General features: G+C 43.0%; 1 protein-coding gene across 2 annotated transcripts in view; it reads left to right on the forward strand.

The window, feature by feature from the left end:
* Positions 1–23,247, forward strand: part of LOC135544518 (splicing factor, suppressor of white-apricot homolog) — a 140,887-nt gene that overhangs the window by 82,492 nt on the left and 35,148 nt on the right. For both annotated transcript variants that reach the window (XM_064972191.1, XM_064972192.1), the window contains exon 13: positions 2,292–2,485. In XM_064972191.1, coding sequence (XP_064828263.1) covers positions 2,292–2,485 — 194 coding nt within the window. The remainder of the gene's footprint in view (positions 1–2,291; positions 2,486–23,247) is intronic.

Consider the following 23,247-nt stretch of genomic DNA (forward strand, 5'->3'; position numbering starts at 1 on the left):
TAGTCTTTAATAGTTGATTCTAAGATTTGTATTTCATCATGTATATGTTTTTGCTGTTTGGTCTTTGTTATAGGGCCAAAATGATTGGAGAAGTGGTTTACCCATCTCCATTTTGGATAAATAACTCTGTTGTTTTATTCTTTTCCAATATCCCCCGAAGTGGTTAGTCTATGCATTCTTCAATGATTTTGGAAGTGCTGTTCCTTCTTTTTCGATAGTGTATTTCTGTATTGTTTTAGTGATTCACCATAGTGAAGGCGTAGGCTCAAGTTTTCTGGGTCTCTATGTTTTTGTTTGGATAAGTTTCACTATCTTTCTTAGATTTTTGCATTCTTCATCAAACCATTTGTCATTGTTGTTTTTGATTTGATAGGGAAGCTCAGAGGTCAAATATACTGTTTAGGTTTTCTACTGCCAAGTTTACACCGTCACTATTACAGTGGAAAGTTTTGTCCAGGAAGTTGTCTAAAAGGGATTGAATTTGTTGTTGCCTAATTGTTTTTGGTGGGTTTCCACATACATTCCTTCCATCTATAGCATTTCTTAATAGTATTCAGTTCCTTTGGCGTTGATGCCTCGGGATTGAGTATTGCTCTGTTTAGTTAGACTGTGATTTTGCTGTGATCTGATAGGGCTGTCAGTGGGCTGACTGTGAACGCTCTGAGAGACTCTGGGTTGAGGTCAGTGATAAGGTAGTCCACAGTACTACTGTCAAGAGATGAGCTATAAACGTACCTACCATAGAAGTTCCCTCAAAGCCTACCATTGACAATGTCCATACCCAGTGTGCAACAAAGCTGCAGGAGTTGTGACCCGTTTTTGTTAGTTGTGCCTAGGGGGGCATATGGAGGAGGGAATGTTGTCACCTCCAGGTAGGTGTTTGCCCCTCTGTGTGCTGAGGGTGTCGGGTTCTTGTCCAGTTCTGGCATTTAGGTCGCCACAGACTAGTACATGTCCCTGAGGCTGGAAATGATGGATTCCCCCTCTAGGATGGGGAAGCTTCATTAATGTATGGGGATTCTGGTCGGGGGGATATATGTAGCCCACGGGATGACATTTTTCTCTGTTGAGAGAATTTCCTTTTTTAATTTCTAGCCAAATGTAAAAAGTTCCTGTTTTGATTAATTTAATAGTGTATTAGGTCTGCTCTATACCAAATTAGCATACCCCCGAAGTTCCTTCCCTGTTTCTCAGCTGGTAGTTTGGTGGATGGGACTACCAGCTCTCTGTAACCTAGAGGACCACCAGTGGGTCCATCTCCTCTATACCATGTTTCTTATAGGATGACAATGTCTGTATTTTTTATTTATTTGGTGAATTCCAGGTTCCTGCTCTTTAGGCCAAAGGCCAATTTACCTCAGGCCTTGGATATTCCAGGATGAGGTAGTGAAGGCTTCGTGTTCCATTAAGTGTCCAATTTTGTTAGCCGTGTGGTTTGGCTTCAGACCAGTAAGTGTGAGCAGAGCCTGCTGAGCATCTGGTACATGCCATTAGCTTGGGTTAGTGTAAGAGTGGAGGTTGGGCCTGTTTGCCTGCTCACGGCCTGGGCGTGTGTGTGACTTTCATGTTGAGGCCCTCATTTTGAGAGAATGGGGGGCATGGCGTGGGCAGGAGGGGCGTAGCTGATCTGAGGGTGCCTAAATGGGGTGTTGACATGGTTGACTTGGGGGTGTTGATTGGTGGGGGTGTGGATGTGGCTGGTGGTGCTGTGGTTTTGGATGTTGGTCCTCTCGGTGAGGGTCATCTATGTGTGGGGGCGTGGTCCTGAAGGTCTGGGAGAGTGTCCATTAATCTGTTGCTCCTGTGTGAGGTGTTGGGGCTGCGGTTGGTGGACCTATTCGTAAAGGCTGTCCAAAGTGAAGTGGTGGGCAAGGTAAACATTTGGTTTTGAGGGACAGTCAAGGGAAATACTTGCTTTTACCTTCTGTATGGTAGCAGGGTGGAATTATTTTGGTGGTAGCAAGGTGGAGATAACCACTTGTTTGTTGGGGAAAGTAGAATAAGCTTTTACAATCACTCCCTTTCCTGCTGTGCTCTTAGGTCGTGCCTGTGTGTTGGTCCTCAAACAGAAGGTCTAGGGCACACTGGGTGTATGGACACCGGAGTTTAGAGAGGGTGGGATCTTTTTGTAAAAAACATGCTGAAAAATGCTGGTGTTCATCTGCTCTCTCTCTTTATCTCTCTCGCGTACCTCCCTTCCACCTGTAGCCATGCAGAAACGATTCTGTTTGTATGCTGCAGGAAGCATTCAGTCTGTATGCTGTACCTGACCTCTGTCCCTCTCCATCTAGCCAAGCAGAAGCTAGAGGACCGTCTGGCTGCAGCCGCCAGGGAGAAGCTGGCCCAGGCCTCAAAGGAGTCCAAGGAGAAGCAGCTGCAGGCGGAGAGGAAGAGAAAGGCAGCGCTGTTCCTCCAGACCCTACGTAACCCCCTTACTGGAGAGCCTGAGACCAGACGTCCTGACAAGACCACCGCCATGTCTGAGGTATGGAGGCATACACGCACACACTGTGGTAGTGAAAATCCCAGTAGCGATGAGCCAGGAATAGATGTCCTGTTCCTAATGGAGTCTCTTAATCAACCTAAGGTAGATGCAGAGTCTAATTGACACAGCTGACAGTAATGTCACTCACACACTTTCCGAGACACCTCATCGATCGTGTCCGGAGCAACCAAGCAGGGAAATGAACATGCACAGATACTGTCATCAGTAATATATACACACAGACTGAAAACACACACACACACACCCACAGACTGAAAACACACACACACACACACAGACACACACTGGGGTACGTTTGAGAGATTAAGCCCAGACTTGTGCTCTGCTACGTCTGAGTAGTTGATGTGGATCGATGAGGGCCGGGGCTGTGTTGGGACTACGCTGCTGTTGCTGCTGCTTGTCTGCAGTCTGGGCTTTAATGATGGACACTGGCAGACTGGCTATCAGATTTATCCTGCTGTTCCTAAGAGTTTGAAAACACCTACAACCATTCGGTGTCCGTGAGAACAATAGGTGTGTGTGTGCATATGACTGTGTGACTGTGAGTACACAGAGTAACGGCGAATACATGGAAAATGTAATCTTTTTTATTTATTTTACCTTTATTTTACTAGGCAAGTCAGTTAAGAACAAATTCTTATTTTCAATGACTGCCTAGGAACAGTGGGTTAACTGCCTGTTCAGGGGCAGAACGACAGATTTGTACCTTGTCAGCTCGGGGATTCGAACGTGCAACCTTTCAATTACTAGTCCAACGCTCTAACCACTAGGCTTCCCTGCCTGTAGGCATGGAGGTAGACCTTTCTAGTGACAATTTCTCCGGGGGAAGATGCCTATTCTACCCCCTAACAGAAGAGAAGTTTCTGTTATTTTTCAATCGTCTGTGTGAACTCCTTTGCCTGTCGGTTTTCTCCCAGTCTTAAGAAAATAGATTTACACAAGCGTTTGGGGAAATATGTACTTTTAGAGCCCTCGTTTTCATAAGTAGATATCTCTGTCCGCATCCGCAAGTTATATTGCATTTTCAATATAAATCTAGCCCTAGATCCCTGGCTCTCCCTTTAGGCATTCCACTCCATTGCTGCCTGGTTCCCCCTTCCTCTCTATGTCTAAAGCAGTTCCAGTGTTAAGAAACATATCAGCGATTTAAAAAAAAAATGCTTGTTTATTTCCATCTTTAGTTTGTCCTCTCTCTCTCCTCTCGGCCCAACATGGAGGTGAGCGGCCTGGCCCACCCTAACGGCAGCAGTGAAAGATGCCCAGAGACCCACCACCACATCTCACGACCCCCCCCCCCCATTTGTCCGAGGGACTCACCGCCACTGATTTATGGTTCCTGTCTCCAGGGTTATTGCCACAGCAACAAAACCGGGAGCCGATGGTGCTGTTGGCATCTTGTCGTTGTTCCGCTGCGACAAATAAAACCCTAATTTACTTTTCCCATCAAAGCGGCCTATCAGGGTTGACTGGCAGAGAGGCTGTGATTTATGTAGACTTGGATGTGTTCTATGTACCTGTATACTTTTACTGGCTGCTTTTACAGTGGACATGTACCTTTTAAAACTCTTCTCAGGAGTAGTGTTCTCAAGCAGCCAATCCCCTGCTGGGATTTTAACCCACTACCTTTGTGACCAGCGCACCTCCCTGACCACACTTTGACACATCTGTGAGACGTAACTCCAGTGGTACAATGGGAAGGTTAAAGATACTTTTTGTTTTGTCCGGTGTTTTTGCCAAAGCGTTGAACTTTCCAAGTTTTTCCAACTTATTCTCAGGGCTCCGCTTGCCTCTCTCCTCGCCCTTGCCCTCTTTCTGTGTTTATGTTGCAGATATATCTCTGTGTGTGTGTGTGTGTGTGTATATGTGTGATTACGGTGTGGAGGGAGAGATGTGCGTATGCTGTTCAGACAGACTCCGCTGTGCGCTGCGGGCACCTTGTTCACAGTGAGTTTACAGTGACTCATGGCTTGTTTGTGAGTCCATCTAAGCGTGCAGTGAGAGTGACCGCGAAACTGAGAAGCTCAAAGGATTCTCACAAAAAAGGGTGAAGAAGTGGGAGAGAACTCTTCCTCAATAGAGCTACAGTGCCATGAAAAAGTATTTTCCCCCTTTCTGATTTTCTCAATTTTTGATACCGAATGGTGTCAGATCTTCAACCAAAACCTAATATTAGATAAAGGGAACCTGAGTGAACAAATAACACAACAATTACATACTTATTTCATAAACAAAGTTACGGAAAACCCAATGCCACTGTGTGAAAAAGTAATTGCCCCCTGTCATGTCTTGGCTTACATTAATGTGATGATGATTGTTTAATCAAATCGATTAACTATGTTTAATTATTACGATTAAATTTCTCAAGTAACAATTAACTCATCAGCAATCTTGGGCCACAACGTAAAAAGTTTATGAAACGAGTTACTGTTTTCCGAATTAACTCTTAAAGATACAAATATCTCTTACATTTCAGTCATCAGTCATACATTAATTGTAATTTACCTTCTATCAGTCTCATTCTGAATAACAAAATCAATGGATATCTGCACAAATGCATAATGAAGAATCGGCGATATATTTTACTAACTAAATAATCACACAGAATTATATAAACACACAAACACTAGTTATTGGTTACTAACACAATGCAATGAAAAGTCCCCAGTAGACTAAACCATTTTTTTTTCTCACCTTTATTTAACCAGGTAGGCAAGTTGAGAACAAGTTCTCATTTACAATTGCGACTTGGCCAAGGTCAAGCAAAGCAGTTTGACACATATATAACACAGAGTTACACATGGAGTAAAACAAACATACAGTAGAAAAATAAGTCTATATACAATGTGAGCAAGAGAGGTGAGATAAGGGAGGTAAAGGCAAAAAAAGGCCATTGTGGCGAAGTAAATACAATATAGCAAGTAAAACACTGGAATGGTTGATTTGCAATGGAAGAATATGCAAAGCAGAGAGAGAAATAACAGGGTGCAAAGGAGCAAGATAAATAAATACAGTAGGGAAAGAGGTTGTTTGGGCTAAATTATAGATGGGCTATGTACAGGTGCAGTAATCTGTGAGCTGCTCTGACAGCTAGTGCTTAAAGCTAGTGAGGGAGATAAATGTTTCCAGTTTCAAAGATTTTTGTAGTTTGTTCCAGTCATTGGCAGCAGAGAACTGGAAGGAGAGGTGACCAAAGGAAGAATTGGTTTTGGGGGTGACCTGCTGGAGCGGGTGCTACAAGTGGGTGCTGCTATGGTGACCAGCGAGCTGAGATAAGGGGGGACTTTACCTAGCAGGGTCTTGTAGATGACCTGGAGCCAGTGGGTTTGGCGACGAGTATGAAGCGAGGGCCAGCCAACGAGAGCGTACAGGTCGCAATGGTGGGTAGTATATGGGTCTTTGGTGACAAAACGGATTGCACTGTGATAGACTGCATCCAATTTATTGAGTAGGGTATTGGAGGCTATTTTGTAAATGACATCGCCGAAGTCTAGGATTGGTGGGATGGTCAGTGTTACAAGGGTATGTTTGGCAGCATGAGTGAAGGATGCTTTGTTGCGAAATAGGAAGCCAATTCTAGATTTAACTTTGGATTGGAGATGTTTGATGTGAGTCTGGAAGGAGAGTTTACAGTCTAACCAGAAACCTAGGTATTTGTAGTTGTCCACATATTCTAAGTCCGAGCCGTCCAGGGTAGTGATGTTGGACAGGCGGGCAGGTGCAGGCAGCGATCGGTTGAAGAGCATGCATTTAGTTTTACTTGTATTTAAGAGCAATTGGAGGCCACGGAAGGAGAGTTGTATGGCATTGAAGCTTGCCTGGTATGATGGCTTGTTACACCAAATGAAAAGAGAGCGGGAGAAAAGACAAAGGACTTCCCTATCGTACACACAGCTGATAACTATGCTCAGTGAAATGCTAATACTTTGCATATGGATGGCCGCTAATTTGAAAATAATTGCAATGTATACTGCATATTTACGATTGTATGCCTTTGTTGTCTCGCTGTTGAAATCGCGGTCCATCTGGGGAGTAATTTGACAAACTCTCCGGTTGGTCCACCAGACATCAAATTATTTCGTAGTTGTAGCTTCGGGGTGTCTGTTCGAATGGATCTTTCAGAGGAAGTGTTCGTTATAATAGAGTGGTGGGAGGAAATTGTTCTTTGTCTCGTCTTCGGTCGAGTTTACTAGACTATTTTACATATACAGCCGCAGACTGTGAATGTGTTGTCTTGTAGAGATTTTCTTCTTCTCTGTTGAAGGTTTCAGCGTTTCTAGCCATTCTGTACATTTCAGCTAATGCTGTCGGTCTCGTTGGCCTATAGAGTGGTAACCATTTCAGAGTGGGGATGCACGTTCTCTGGTCTTTAGTTTTGTAGATTTCTTAACCGTTTGTGACTTCCCGTCTGCCTGCTTGGTCTAATGTAAATCTTGTCAGAAGTGGGTTTTATGCACTCTGGGGAAAAGGGGTGTTCTGTGACGCCGACGTAATGTCTGTGCTCACGATGGTGTGGCCACTGACTTGGTTAAGACTTCATATGAAAAATAAGGCAGAGTTTCTACACAGTATTTACGACCGGTCATAAAACTGGTGGGGGGAGGAGGGGGAGAAGAGGGGGAGAGGGAGAGAGAGAGAAGTAAAATCTGGCGCCTATGATCCTCACCCAACAGGCCAAGTCATGACACCCCTTACACTCAATAACTGGTTGTGCCACCTTTAGCTGCAATGACTGCAACCAAATGCTTCCTGTAGTTGTTGATCAGTCTCACAACGGAGGAATTTTGGCCCACTCTTCCATGCAGAACTGCTTTAACTGTCACATACGCCGAATACAACAGGTGTAGACCGTACAGTGAAATGCTTACTTACAAGCCCTTAACCAATCATGCAGTTTTAAGACTAGTGTTAAGTTAAAAATAACAAAAAATTAAAGAGCAGCAGTAAAATAACAGTAGTGAGGCTATATACAGGGAGTACCGGTACAGAGTCAATGTGTAGGGGCACAGGTTAGTCGAGGTAATTTGAAGACTTACAGAAAACGTTTGACCTCTGTCATTGCCAACAAAGGGTATATAACAAAGTATTGAGATAAACTTTTGTTATTGACCAAATACTTATTTTCCACCATAATTTGCAAATAAATTCATTAAAAATCCTACAATGTGATTTTCTGGATTTTTTCCCTCATTTTGTCAGTCATAGTTGAAGTGTACCTATGATGAAAATTACAGGTCTCATCTTTTTAAGTGGGAGAACTTGCACAATTGGTGGCTGACTAAATACTTTTTTGCCCCACTGTATGTACAAGTAGGTAGAGTTAAAGTGACTATGCATAGATAATAAACAGAGAGTAGCAGCAGCCTAAAAGAGAGAAGGGGGGGGGGGGGTCAATGCAAATAGTCTGGGTAGCCATTTGATTAGCTGTTCAGGAGTATTATGACTTTGGGGTAGAAGCTGTTTATAAAAGCCTCTTGGACCAAGACTTGGCGCTCCGGTACCGCTTGCTGTGCGGTAGCAGAGAGAACCGTCTATGACAAGGGTGGCTGGAATCTTGGGCAATTTTTAGGCCTTCCTCTGACACCACCTGGTATAGAGGTCCTGGATGGCAGGAAGCTTGGCCCCAGTGATGTACTGGGCTGTAAGTACGACCCCCTGTAGTGCCTTGCTGTCAGAGGCCGAGCAGTTGCCATACCAGGCTTATCAGCTTCAGCTCACAGACGGATGGCCTGACATTCTCCTGTAGAATTCTCTGATACAGAGCTGAATTCATGGTTCTTTCTATTAAGGCAAGTCGTCCAGGTCCTGAGGCAGCAAAGCATCCCACTACCATCACCATGCTTGACCGTGGGTATAAGGTTCTTACTCTGGAATGCAGTGTTTGGTTTTCTTCAGGCACAAAAAGGACCCATGTCGTTCAGAAAGTTACACCTTTGACTAATCTGTCTATAGAACATTCTTCCAAGAGTCTTGGTGATCATCCAGGTGCTTCCAGGTACTTTTTGGCAAACTTGAGTCTACTTTCTGGACAAGCTGGGTCCCATTATGCCTGCCGAAAACCAGGACTTGAAACAAGTAGTTCATGCTTGAAATCCCACAAATGTCGCTAAGTTAAAGCAGTTCTGCATGGAAGAGTGGGCCAACATTCCTCCACAGCGATGTGAGAGACATGAAGCATTTGTTTGCAGTCATTGCAGCTAAAGGTGACACAACCAGTTATTTAGTGTAAGGGGGCAATTACTTTTTCACACAGGGGAATAGGGTGTTGCATAACTTACTTGATTAAATATATATTTTTGGGGGTTGTTTGTAAACTCAGGTTCCCTTTATATAATATTAGGTTTTGGTTGAAGATCTGATAACATTAGGTATCTCATATATGCAAAAATTGTGAAAATCAGAAAGGGGGCAAATGCTTTTTCATGGCAATGAATGTCCCCAAAAAATAGCACTATCTGGTTAAGGAAAAGCAGTAAAAAATAAATAAATGAAAAGCCCCGTTGGGCATATTCTCCTCTGCAGGGTAACACCGTGACAAGCGACACTAGGCCACTTCAAAGTGTAAATAAGATTCAAAGAAAGTGTTTGAGGTTGAGAGTGTCCTTCCACAGTGGAAATGCTGTTTGTCAGCTCTCTTATGTGTGCCCAATGGGTGACGTCCTTGCTTGGGGATGCTAACAGTCACCTGTTCAGCCAGGAGGAGTCCTGTCATGGCCGTGTCTTCTCTGTCACTCTGGTCAGCTGTGATGAGGGTGTTGAAGGACGTCTTCAGTCTGGACAGGACAGAAGGGTTTGGTAGTATTGATGAGGATAAGTTGTGTTCAGGCTACAGGAGTTTGTTGAACTGCTGTTGTGCTTAATCAGGTGTCTCTGTAATAGTTCGAAACCACTGGAGAGCTTTGTCCATGTGAGGTAAAGCGATCTGAGCTTATGTTACTGTGACTCCACTAGAAGTTCAAGTATTGTTTTCCTTTACTTTAAAGACGTCATAGACTTTGTATCAGTAGCTCAGTGAATGACGAACACCACATCTCTTACAGTAGCCGTTCGAGAACACTGTAATGGCACAAACAACCCTTTCTCCTCGCCAGTGGAACAAATAGTGATCATTGTGGTTTCACAGAGATGTCCTTTCTGCCAGTCGCTCCTTTGTGACATTTCTCCAAAAAGTATGATCTTTGTCCCCATGTGCAGTTGCAAACGGTAGTCTGGCTTTTCTATGGCGGTTTTGGAGCAGTGGCTTCTTCCTTGCTGAGCGGTCTTTCAGGTTATGTCGATATAGGACTCGTTTTACTGTGGATATAGATACTTTTGTAACTTTCCTCCAGCATCTTCACAGGGTCTTTTGTTCTGGAAATGATTTGCACTTTTTGCACCGAATTACGTTCATCTCTAGGAGACAGAATGTGTCTCCTTCCTGAGCGGTATGACGGCTGCATGGTTCCATGGTGTTTATACTTGCGTACTATTGTTTGTACAGATGAATGTGGTACCTTCAGAGGCGTTTGGAAATTGCGCCCAAGGATGAACCAGACTTGTGAAGGTCTACAATTCATTTACTTATGTCTTGGCTGATTTCTTTTGATTTTCCCATGATGTCAAGCAAATAGGCACTGAGTTTGAAGGTAGGGCTTGAAATACATCCACAGATACACCTCCAAATGACTCAAATGATGTCAATTAGCCTAACAGAAGCTTCTAAAGCCATTACATAATTTTCTGGAGTTTTCCAAGCTGTTTAAAGGCACAGTCAACTTAGTGTATGTAAACTTCTGAACCACTGGAATTGTTGCCAAAACTATAGTTTGTTAACAAGAAATTTGTGGAGTGGTTGAAAAGTTTTAATGACTCCAACCTAAGTGCATGTAAACCTCCGACTTCAACTGTGTGTGTGTATTTTATCTAGTGTGTATTGTGTCTCGTGAATGTTGTGTGTTGTGGCGGTGAAGCTGGTTTAGTATTCCATTATGAAGCCGCGGCACGGAGAGTCAACTGTCGGTAGGGTTCGGCACACAGCACTATCGGCACACAGAAAGAGATTTACATTTATTTTGTGAGGCTTGCATTTCATCTGGGGTCATGGCTGTGACAGGAGCCCATCAGGAACACAGCGAAATACTGACCGGCTTTAGCAAGGGGCTGCCAGGGAAAATAGTGGCAGAGAAAGAGATTAGGAAAGGAGGTGAAAGAGAAACATTTGAGTCATATTTTTAGGAAGAGGTAAGGAATGCGGTTTTTAAATAATTTCACGATTCGAATAGTATCATTCATTTGTCTGATAGCCTGACATTCTAAAAACGTGTTTTTTTCCTCAATGTACAGTTTTAACCTGAGCACTGCTCAGGGCATTAAATTGTAATTGGTTCCCCCTCTGCTGCTATACCAGCCTCCACTCTTCTGGGCTTTCCGCGAGATGGAACATTGCTGCGGGGACTTGCTTCCATTCAGGCACAAGAGCATTAGTGAGGTCAGGCACTGATGTTGGGCGGTTAGGCCTGGCTCGCAGTCGGCGTTCCAATTCATTCCAAAGGTGTTCATTGGAGTTGAGGTCGGGGCTCTGTGCAGGCCAGTCAAGTACTTTCAAACCGATCTCGACAAACCATTTTTGTATGGACCGAAACAGGAAAGGGCCTTCCCCAAACTGTTGCCACAAAGTTGGAAGCACAGGATTGTCTAGAATGTTATTGTATGCTGTAGCGTTAAGATTTCCCTTCACTGGAACAAAGGGGCCTAGCCCGAACCACGAAAAACAGCCCCAGAGCATTATTCCTCCTCCACCAAACTTTACAGTTGCCACTATGCATTGGGACAGGTAGCTTTCTCCTGGTATTCGCCAAACCCAGATTTGTCCTTTGGACTGCAAGATAGTGAAGCATGATTCATCACTCCAGAGAACATGTTTCCACCGGTCCAGTGTCCAATGGCAGCGAGCTTTACACCACTCCGCTTGTCATTGCGTATGGGGATCTAAGGCTTGTGTGCAGCTGCTCGAACATGGAAACCCATTTCATGAAGCTCCCGACGAGCAGTTATTGTGCTGATGTTGCTTCCAGGGGCAGTTTGGAACTCGAGGACAGACGATTATTACGCGCTACACTCTTCAGCACTCACCTGTTCTGTGAGCTTGTGTGGGTTACCAATTTGCTGCTGAGCCGTTGTTGTGCCTAGACGTTTCCACTTCACAATAACAGCACATACAGTTGACCAGGGTAACTCTAGCAGGGCAGAGATTTTACAAACTGCCTTGTTTGAAAGGTTGCATCCTATGATGGTGCCAAGTTGTTAATCACGGAGCTCTTCAGTAAGGCCATTCTACTGCCAACGTTTGTCTATGGAGATTGCATGGCTGGGTGCTCGATTTTATGTGTCAGCAACGGGTGTGGCTGAAATATCCAAATCCACTCATTTTGAAGGGGTGTCCACATACTTTTGTATATGTAGTGTATGTGTCTGCCAACTGGGCTTCCTGTGCTCCCTACCATACTCTCTTCAATGACCCAATCACGTCTTTCACTTATTATTCCTCATCTATTCTTTTTACTGTTTTGAAGTAGCTCATTGGCATGATGGTAGTTTACCATCATATAAAGATATGTTAAAAGCAGAGTTAAGTTCAGACTTTCTAGTATATTACTGCATTAATGATTATCTGTCAAATGAGACAAGTGTTCCTAAAACATTAGCAAAGCTACAGTGAATCTTATGATGAATAAAAATTTGATGGATAATTGTCCTAGAACCAAACGTCTTCGTGAGTCATGTCAACTTCTGCTCCCTGTTGAGTGGCGTAAGTTGGAATCCAGACACTCTCTCCTGCCCCTTTCCCAGAGAACATGCTCTGTTCTTAGATAACCCAGCTTATGTCCCCCCTTCTCTCCTCCTCCTCCTCTGTGGATGAATATCCCTGTCCGTAACGTAATACCCTGTTAAAGACCAGATCCTGCTGCAAGTTTAGCACGGATTGAACAGATTTACAATTTTTTTTAAGCATACCTTTAGACACCAGTACCTAAACCCTCTATTCTCCGTCCATCCACCTACCATCCTGCCAGCACTTCGGCCAAAACACGAAACGCCAGATCCAGATGTCCACGACTCCTAGTTTCTTATCAGGAAACTAAGAAGTTCCTGGACAGCATTAGCCAGAGACACCTAACCGAACACTTAGGGCTCCTCTTCTCTTCATCTGAGTGTTTTATTGTACTCTGCTGTGAGAATTAGATTTAATGATTGAATAGAGCACTAATGAAAGCGTGCAGAAAGAAACCAGGAAGCAGCAGATGGAGAAAAAAAACAAGAAATCTAGAGAGAAATGACACAGGCCTATTCTCTGTTTGTGGTTTTTTTGTTCTCTCTCTTGTTCTCTTCTCTGCGTAACAAAATTAGAGGGAAAGTTGCAAGTAAGTCAGGGATCGATAGTGCCGCAGGAAATGAGGCTATCAGAGACTGTTTGGAGCTTTCAATCAAAACCCTGCTTCTGCTCACTTTATTTAGTTTAAAAATAAATTCAAGGCCAGAATTTTAAGTAGGCTCCCTGCTCGTACCATGACCTAAATGGAATAAATTGGACAGGGATTAGTTCTCTTGGTAGAACACTGAGTGTGACCTCGGCAAAACAGTACTCTCGCATAGGGACGATTTGCCATGGGAGGGAGGGAGGGCCCAGATGTTGGGGCCACTCCCCCAAAAAGCTGATTTTACTTCATATACTGAAATGTAGCTATCACTGATTTTACTCTACTCTCATCCATATTGTGGTGTTATTAGCGTTTGAGGCTGGGGGGAAGCACCTTGCAAGCCTTGTTAGCTATTTACTCAGATGTGCTGAAGCTGCCAGACACACAGAGGGCATCTCTCCCAAATGCTTTGGTATTTACTGAAAATGTATATTTGTTTAGGCTACATTGTATCCAATTTGAATCCCAAATTGTGACAGATCAGCCTTTTAGTCAGTCTGTTATCTCAAATGAATTCAGATTTTGCAAACAGACCATGTGTGCTGATCAAAGTCGTAATTTCTGGTCCTACTTTTCACCTTGAATGTACTCCGTCTAATTAAGGAGTGTGTGCGTGTGCATCCTAGCCAGCTGGCCACGGTGCGTTCTGTGCTCTCTGATGAATTGAGCCATAAATCGTTCAGCGGACGGCCACATCTCCCACTCTCCTACCCTTTGCTTGTATTGATTTATTTATAGAATCAATTCCAAGCAACAGGTTCATGAATATTGATGCCTTTCAATCTAATCTCTTAATTGATTGAGTTTGATACGTTCTAGTTCGAACACACACACACACACTCTTTTGGTAAATACTGCGTGTGTCTACTTATGTGACAATGTTTCGGTAGAACCATGTGTACGCAGATGTGTACCTGTCTGTGTTCGTAAGTGTGTGTGCGTGCGTCTCTCTCCCTTTCTCTCTGCCTCTCTCCCTCCTTGCCCAGCAGCCCTAGTCACTTCTGTCAAGAGCTGCTGTGATGTGAGCTGCTGTGAGGGGTAGCTTTCTAATTGATTGGGCTCTTTGTCTCTGTGCTGACATGCTCTGTTCAAAGGAAGGGCTTCTCTCCTGGGAGCCCTGTCTCTCTCCAGCAGGTAGCTCAGCTTCTTTAAAGGGCCAGCCAGAGCCCGGCAGGGCTAATTGACGTGATTAGAGACAAAACCAGGGTGGAGAGGTGAACCGCAGATACCGCTATGCTACTCCCCCTTTATTCCTCTCACGTGCTCACTTGCTCTCCTTCTGTCTCTTTCCTTCTGTCTCTCTCTTGGTCTCGCCTTCTCTCGCTCTCTCTTCTGGCTACAGCAGCTCTCTGTTGGCATGTGTGTATCTGTGTGTACTCGGGCTCTATGTGGAGTGGTATGAAGGGGATCATTGGATGTTTTATATTGATATTTTAATATTTGCCTGGCCTGGCCCATAGTTCCCCACTTTCCAGGCATTCCAGGGATAAAGGGTTCTTTTTTATCAGAGCCTGTCAGGTGGACAAAAGCACCCAATCTGGTGGCTTTGTTCTGCAAAATGGCTCTCGTTTGCCCAAATAAAAGGGTTAATGATTTACCCGCTTGGCCATATAACTTACATGTAATTGCGCATTAAAGTTTTTGGGGAAATTGTGAAAGCTTACCAGCCCGCCCGTTTCTCTTTCTAATTGGCTTTCAAGCTACATTTTGATTATGGCTTCTGTGATTGCCCCAGCAGATAAAGGATCAATGCTTGTGCCATTTGAGGTCTGTAACCCATTAAGACAGCCCTGTATGGAGGGAGGGGACTTGAGAATAGAGGTCAACCGATTCATCAGGTATTTCGTTTTCAAAAACTGAAAGAGTGATTTGTAACCTGAATTAAGGCCAAAACGTTTATTTCTGTTTTTAGAGGGAGAGAAACGCGGTGCCAATTGTGCGCTGCCCTATGGGACTCCCAATCATGGCCGGTTGTGATACAGTTGAAATCTGATGTTTACGTACACTTAGGTTGGAGTCATTAAAACTTGTTTTTCAACCACTCCACAAATTTCTTGTTAACAAACTGTAATTTTGTAAAGTCGGTTCGGACATCTACTTTGTACTTTGTGCATGACACAAGTAATTTTTCCAACAATAGTTTACAGACAGATTATTTCACTTATCATTCACTGTATCACAATTCCAGTCGGTCAGAAGTTTACATACACTAAGTTGACTGTGCCTTTTAAACAGCTTGGAAAATTCCAAAAAATTAGGACATGGCTTTAGAAGTTATTGATAGGCTAATTTACATTATTTGAGTCAATTGGAGGTGTACCTGTGGATGTATTTCAAGGCCTACCTTCAAACTCAGTGCCTCTTTGCTTGACATCATGGGAAAGTCAAAAGAACTCAGCCAAGATCTCCGAGGGAAGAAATGTAGACCTTCACAAGTCTGGTTCATACTTGGGAGCAATTTCCAAACGCCTGAAGGTACCACGTTCAGCTATACAAACAATAGTACGCAAGTTTAAACACCATGGGACCACACAGCTGTCATACCGCTTAGGAAGAAGATGCGTTCTGTCTCCTAGAGATGAGCGTACTTTGTTGTGCAAATCAATCCCAGAACAACAGCAAAGGACCTTGTGAAGATGCTGGTGAAACAGGCACAAAGTATCTATATCCAGAGTAAAACGAGTCCTATATCGACATAACCTGAAAGGCCGCTCAGCAAGGAAGAAGCTACAGCTCCAAAACCGCCATAAAAAAGCCAGACTACGGTTTGCAACTGCACATGGGGACAAAGATGGTACTTTTTGGAGAAATGTCCTCTGGTCTGATGAAACAAAAATAGAATTGTTTGGCCATAATCACCATCGTTATGTTTGGAGGAAAAAGAGGGAGGCTTGCAAGCCGAAGAACACCATCCCAACCGTGAAGCACGGGGGTGGCAGCATCATGTTGTGGGGGTGCTTTGCTGCAGGAGTGACTGTTGCACTTCCAAATAGAGGGCATCGTGAGGCAGGACAATTATATGAATATATTGAAGCAACATATAAAGACATCAGTCAGGAAGTTAAAGCTTGGTCGCAAATGGGTCTTCCAATTGGATAATGATCCCAAGCATACATCCAAAGTTGTGTCAAAATGGCTTAAGGACCACAAGGTCAAGGTATTGGAGTGGCCATCACAAAGCCCTGACCTCAATCCTATAGACAATTTGTGGGCAGAACTTAAAACGAATGTGCGAGTAAAGAGACCTACAAACCTGACTCAGTTACACCAGCTCTGTCAGGAGGAATAGGCCAAAATTCACCCAACTTATTGTGGGAAGCTTGTGGAAGGCTATGCGAAGTGTTTGACCCAAGTTAAACAATTTAAAGACAATGCTACCGAACACAATTAGTATATGTAAACTTCTGACCCACTGGGCATGTGAGAAATAAATCCTTAAAATAAAGTGGTGATCCTAACTGACCTAAGACAGGGATTTTTTTCTATGTTTATCTCAATTCCTGACATTTAATCTTGAGTTTAAATGTATTTGGCTAAGGTGTATGTAAACTTCCGACTTTAACTGTACATCATAATAATAATACTTAGAACCTAACTTAGAAATACATTTGATGATAGAATTCTCCCCCTACCCTCCTAGGCAAGTCTATTATACAGCTACCTGCTAATAGCCATAATGGAGCTGTACAAGGTGACCGTGTGTGTTTGAAAGAGTACGTTCCTGTAAGCAAAAACTCTGGATAAGAGCGTCTGCTAAATGACTTGATCACAAGTGCAATATTGCAAAACACAGCTTAGCCTTTTGTTAATCCGCCTGTCTTTGATTTTGAAATGATGCTTTACAGCGAAAGCAATCCAAGCGTTTGTGTAAGTTTAGCGATCGCATGACAAAACATTAAGTACACTTAGCATCAGGTAGCTTGGTCACGGAAGTCAGAAAAGCAATCAAATTAATCGTTTACCTTTGATCTTTGGATGTTTTCACTCGCTAGACTTCCAGTTACACAACAAATGTTCCTTTTGTTCCATAAAGATTATTTTTATATCCAAAATACCTCTTTGTTTGGCGCGTTATGTCCAGAAATCCACAGGAAAGAGCGGTCACGACAACAGACAATATTTCCAAATAATATCCGTAATGTCCACAGAAACATGTCAAGCGTTTTTTATAATCAATCCTCAGGTTGTTTTTGTAAATATATAATCGATAATACACTGTTCAAAAAAATAAAGGGAACACTTAAACAACACAATGAAACTCCAAGTCAATCACACTTCTATGAAATCAAACTGTCCACTTAGGAAGCAACACTGATTGACAATAAATGTCACATGCTGTTGTGCAAATGGAATAGACAACAGATGGAAATTATAGGCAATTAGCAAGACACCCCCAATAAAGGAGTGGTTCTGCAGGTGGTGACCACAGACCACTTCTCAGTTCCTATGCTTCCTGGCTGATGTTTTGGTCACTTTTGAATGCTGGCGGTGCTTTCACTCTAGTGGTAGCATGACACGGAGTCTTACAACCCACACAAGTAGCTCAGGTAGTGCAGCTCATCCTGGATGGCACATCAATGCAAGGTGTGGCAAGAAGGTTTGCTGTGTTTGTCAGCGTAGTGTCCAGAGCATGGAGGCGCTACCAGGAGACAGGCCAGTACATCAGGAGACGTGGAGGAGGCCGTAGGAGGGCAAGAACCCAGCAGCAGGACCGCTACCTCCGCCTTTGTGCAATGAGGAGCAGGAGGAGCACTGCAAAATGAACTCCAGCAGGCCACAAATGTACATGTGGCTGCTCAAACGGTCAGAAACGGACTCCATGAGGGTGGTATGAGGGCCCGACGTCCACAGGTGGGTGTTGTGCTTACAGCCCAACACTGTGCAGGACGTTTGGCATTTGCCAGAGAACACCAAGATTGGCAAATTCGCCACTGGCGCCCTGTGCTCTTCACAGATGAAAGCAGGTTCACACTGAGCACAAAAGCATACAAACATTTTCCAACCAAGTAAAGGAATTACAAAATTCAGAAATAGCGTTGAAATTAGTCACTTACCATTGAAGATCTTCAAGTTTGCAGTCACAAGAGTCCCAGCTACACGATACATGTTTGTTTTGTTCGATAAAGTCCATCTTTATATCCTAAAAACTCAAGTTTTGTTGTTGCGTTTTGTTCAGTAATCCACTGGTTCAAAGGTGGTCAAAACATGCACACAAATACCTCCTAATAGTACCGGTAAAGTTCGTTGAAACATGTCAATCGATGTTTATAATTAATCCTCAGGTTGTCAATTGTCTAAATAATCTATAATATTAATCCGGACAATAGCAAATTCCATAGAAAGGAAAAACGAAGGGTGCGCTCTCGGTCACGCTCAAAACTAGACCTGCATGATTCCACAGTCCACTGAGAGAAAGGTCTCATTCTTCTTCATTTTTCAGAAAAAAAGCCTGAAATGATGTCTAACAGGCAGTTTACTTTGGGCACGCTTCTCATCCAGACGTCGAAATACTGCCCCCAAGCCATAAGAGGTTAAACACTATCAGAAAGAATGTTAGTACTATTTATTTTAATTTTTATCCTAAGCCATGAATGAGTGAGTCACTCATCTTTATGTAGGTGCCGCCATATGACTGTTAAAAAAAAAAAATTAAGTGACCGATTGTAATCTGAATAAAGGCCAAAATATATATGTAAAAGCCAAAACATTTTATTTCTTTTTTTAGAGGGAGACAAACGCTGGGCCAATTGTGCACCGCCCTATGGGACTCCCAATCACAGTTGGATGTGATGCATAATAATAATAATAATAATAATACTTAACCTAACTTAGAAATACATTTGACGATAGAATTACCCTCCTTCTAGGCAAGTCGATTGTCCAGCTACCTGCTAGAACAGTGGGAACGTTTCCCTAGGCAGTGCCATTATTAGTGCATTGCCCCTTAGTGTTGCTTTGTGCTACCCAGTGTGGCAGGTTGGGGGTCCTTCCCATTGGCTAGGTCTGTCTTCTGTGCGTGGCTCTGCTGCCCATCTCGTGCCTTGAACCTTACGCGCTTTCAGTGGATACAGCTGGAGAACTGCAAGGCAATTCCATTATATTGTCCTGCTAATAACAGGGTTAATAATATATCTGTGAGAATATCCAAGGGGCTTTTATATAATTGTAAATTAATAATAATAACCGCTTTGTTTAAAAAAATAACATTTTGGAGATGATTTTGTTATCAAATAACGTCAAATGAGCGAGATAAAGGCCATTCTTGAACATGGGGTGAGACATTGTTACTAATTTGTAAATAAAGCCAGTTTGTTATTTAGAATTATTTCTTTATGTTTTTAGAGGAAGAGAAACCAAAAACCTACAGTGTCATCTCACGGGTCTCCCAGTTGAGGCCGGCACTGGTATTGAACCAGCATCTGTAGCAACACCGCTTGCACTGCTATGCAATGTCTACGACGTGAACGGTCAGGAGTGGCCTACAGTATGCCAGTAAGAGCAAAATAATCCTAATAAAATAATAAAACCTTAGTGTAACAGTTTTAGTAAGTAATACTGAAGTCGTTCACAATTATCAGTTTCATGTCGTCCGTTCATTGTTAGAGACACAGTAGGACACAAGCATAATCAGTGCTCTAACTCCCGCTTGCGCTTGTCTGGAGCAATGAAGTGGTGGCACAGGGTACCATACTAAACCACAAATTACCTCTAAGTACCACAGCATAATCGCAAAACTTTTAGTGGAGCAACCACTGTACCATATCATATGCAGACAGAAACATATCATCAGTAGACATAATTGCAAATTATTACATTCTTCCAATGGAAATAAAAAAAAGCTATTTAGTTTCAAGTTGAACTTAAATTAAATGAGTTCACTCTTCACATGGGATGATTTCTCTGAACAACAAAAGAAAGCGAATATTGAATGATCCCAAATGATCCATCTCATCTCCCAAAAATGTTTTCAACATCTCAGGCTTCCATGTTTTCTCCCTGGACCTCCTCAATGTCCACCTCTTGAACATCAGACTGAGGTCTCATCTTCACTGTCACTTTACAACCTTGTTGAGGGAGGCTCATCATCAGGCTCAAAAAGCCTTGAAATTTGCCCGGATGGTCACCAATTTTTTTAACACTTATATTGGTCAGCCTGTTGTGTGCTTTGGTGTGTGTGTTCCCAAACAAGGACCAGATGCACTCTGAAGTAGCTGATGTTGGTGGGATTTGGAGGATGATGGAGGCAACAGGGAAAGAGCCTCAGATCCACAAAGTCCCTTCCACCAGGTGGCTGATGAGATATGTTGGAACAACTGCCATATTGCATCTCCATCCCAAAGCCCTTGCTTGGAAGTGTCCTTCGACAGACTGCCAAGAACCTTGCCCTCATCCAGGCCAAGGTGGCAAGACACGGTAGTGATGACACCATTGGCCTTGTTGATCTCTGCACCAGACAGGATGCTTTTGCCAGCATACTTGGTGTTCAACATGTATGCTGCTGTGTGTATGGTCTTCAGGCAGAGGTCTTCACACTTTTTGATATATTTCAGAACTGCAGTTTCCTCTGCTTGGAGCAACAGTGAAGTGGGCAGGGGAGTATGGATTTATTCTCTTACATCTGCAAGCAGAGTCTGAACATCAGACAGGATGGCATTGTCTCCCTTAATCAGTGCAATGGCTACTGCTATAGGTTTCAGGAGTTTCAGGCTGCTTACCACTCTCTCCCAAAATATGTCATTCTGGAGGGTCCGCTTGATGGGGCTGTCCATATTGGCAGATTGTGATATGGGCATTTCTTGCAGAGACTACTTCTCCTCCAAGAGACTTCAAACATGATGACACACCACCCCAACAGTTGTTGCTGGGCCGCATCAATGTGGTGCTCTTATTCTTCTCACTTTCCTTGGTGAGGTAGATTGCTGCTATAACTTGATTACCCTTCACATACCTAACCATTTCCTTGGCTCTCTTGCAGAGTGTATCCATTGTTTTCAGTGTCATGTTGTCCTTGAGGAGAAGATTCAATGCACGAGCAGCACAGCTAATGGGTGTGATGTGAGGGTCGGACTCCTCCACTTTAGACCAAGCAGCCTTCATGTTCGCAGCATTGTCTGTCACCAGTGCGAATACCTTCTGTGGTCCAAGTTCATTGATGACTGCCTTCAGCTCATCTGCAATGTAGAGACCGGTGTGTCTGTTGTCCCTTGTGTCTGTGCTCTTGTAGAATATTGGTTGAGGGGTGGAGATGATGTAGTTAATTATTCCTTGCTCACGAACATTCGACCACCCATCAGAGATGATTGCAATAGTCTGCTTTCTCTATGATTTGCTTGACCTTCACTTGAACTCTGTTGAACTCTGCATCCAGCAAATGAGTAGATAAATCCTGTCTGGTTAGGTGGGGTGGTGGCTGGGCGGAGAACATTCAGAAATCTCTTCCAATACACGTTGCCTGTGAGCATCAGAAGTTGGATACACATCTCGAGCAAGACATTCATCAGCATTTCTCTGACTACGTTTCTCCATTGAGTCAAAAAAGCATCTGATTCCAGGAGGACCATGAACTGTTGCTATCGATAAGGTTTCTGATTCATAATTTTCACATCGGATAGAAGTAGAGGGACTTTTGTCAGAGGTTGCTTGTTGGGAGCGCTAAGGGAACTTGGCCAGATGATTCTGTATCTTTGGTGCATTCTTCACATATGATTTGGCACAGTTTTTGCAAATGTACACAGCTTTTCCTTCTACATCAGCTGCAGTGAAATGTCTCCACACATCTGCTAGTGCCCGTAGAATTTATGTAAAGATTAGAAAAACATTGTATAAAAATAAATATCTAAAATACAATTCCATATACAGATAAATAGTTAAGCAGTTAGATTAAACAACTCCTTTGTAAGATAAATGTTTTAAAATGAAACGTATGTAAACCGGTAAATTAACACTCCTCAGTCAGCAGGCTCAAGCAAGCTAAAACCCACATGGTAGCAAAAACGAACTACCAGAAATTGTTAACAAGTTCGAAATGATTTAAACAAGCGTTGTTGTAGGCTACTATTTTCTAGTTAACCTTTTGCGACGTGCAAACCCGTATCCGGGAGCGTTATCATAGCCTCAAAAGCATTAGCATAACGCAACGGACATAAATACCCCTATAAACTTTTCCTATTCATGAAAATCGCAAATTAAATTAAATAAATATATTCAAACACAAGCTTAGCATTTTGTTAACAACACTGTCATCTCAGATTTTCAGTTACAGCCAACCCTTTCAGTTACAGCCAACCCTAGACAAGCATTTGTGTAAGTTTATCATGGCATAATGCTATGCTAGGCTTTGCTGGCAGCAGGAAACATTTTAACGAAAATAAGAAAAGCAACCGAATTCAATCATTTACCTTTGAAGAACTTCAGATGCTTTCACTCAGGAGACTCCCAGTTAGATAGCAAATGTTCCTTTTTTCCAAAAATATTATTTTTGTAGGCGAAATAGCTCCAGTTTGTTCATCATGCTTGGCTGAAAATCGTCCCTAAAATGCTACAACTATAACGGCAAACTTTTTTCAAAATGTGCTCCATAATATCGACAGAAACACGGCAAACGTTGTTTAGGATCCATCCTCAAGGTGTTTTTAACAAATATATTCGATAATATATCTGTCGAGGCAGTTGGTTTCTCATAAGAAGCGATTGGAAAAATGGCTACCTCAGTATTTTACGCAGTATTTTATTTTAGGTTTTCTGCGGGAGACACCATGTGACCACATGCCATATATGGTCCCTTACAGCCTTTCTTCAAGGAAAATGCCTAAAAAGATGTCGCAATGCTGTCAACACCTTGGGGAAAACGTAAGCTCATTCGTAGCTCATTCACAGCCATATAAGGAGTCATTGGCATGAGGCAGTTTCATAAAATGCGGCCAACGCTAGACAAGCATTTGTGTAAGTTTATCATGGTATAATGCTATGCTAGGCTATGCTGGCTGCAGGCAACATTTTCACGAAAATAAGAAAAGCGAAATAGTTCCCGTTTGTTCGTCACATTTGGCTGAGAAATCGACCGGTCACTACAACGGCAAATTCTTTTCAAAATTAGCTCCATAATGTCGACTGAAACATGGCAAACGTTGTTTAGAATCAATCATCAAGGTGTTTTTAACATATCTATTCGATAATATATCCGTCGAGACAATTGGTTTCTCATAAGAAGCGATTGGAAAAATGGCTACCTCAGTACTTTACGCAAGATTTTCTGCGGGAGACATCATGTGACCACTTGCTAAATGT

The sequence above is a fragment of the Oncorhynchus masou genome, chromosome 8, assembly GCF_036934945.1.
Source record: "Oncorhynchus masou masou isolate Uvic2021 chromosome 8, UVic_Omas_1.1, whole genome shotgun sequence".
NCBI classification, from domain to species: domain Eukaryota; kingdom Metazoa; phylum Chordata; class Actinopteri; order Salmoniformes; family Salmonidae; genus Oncorhynchus; species Oncorhynchus masou.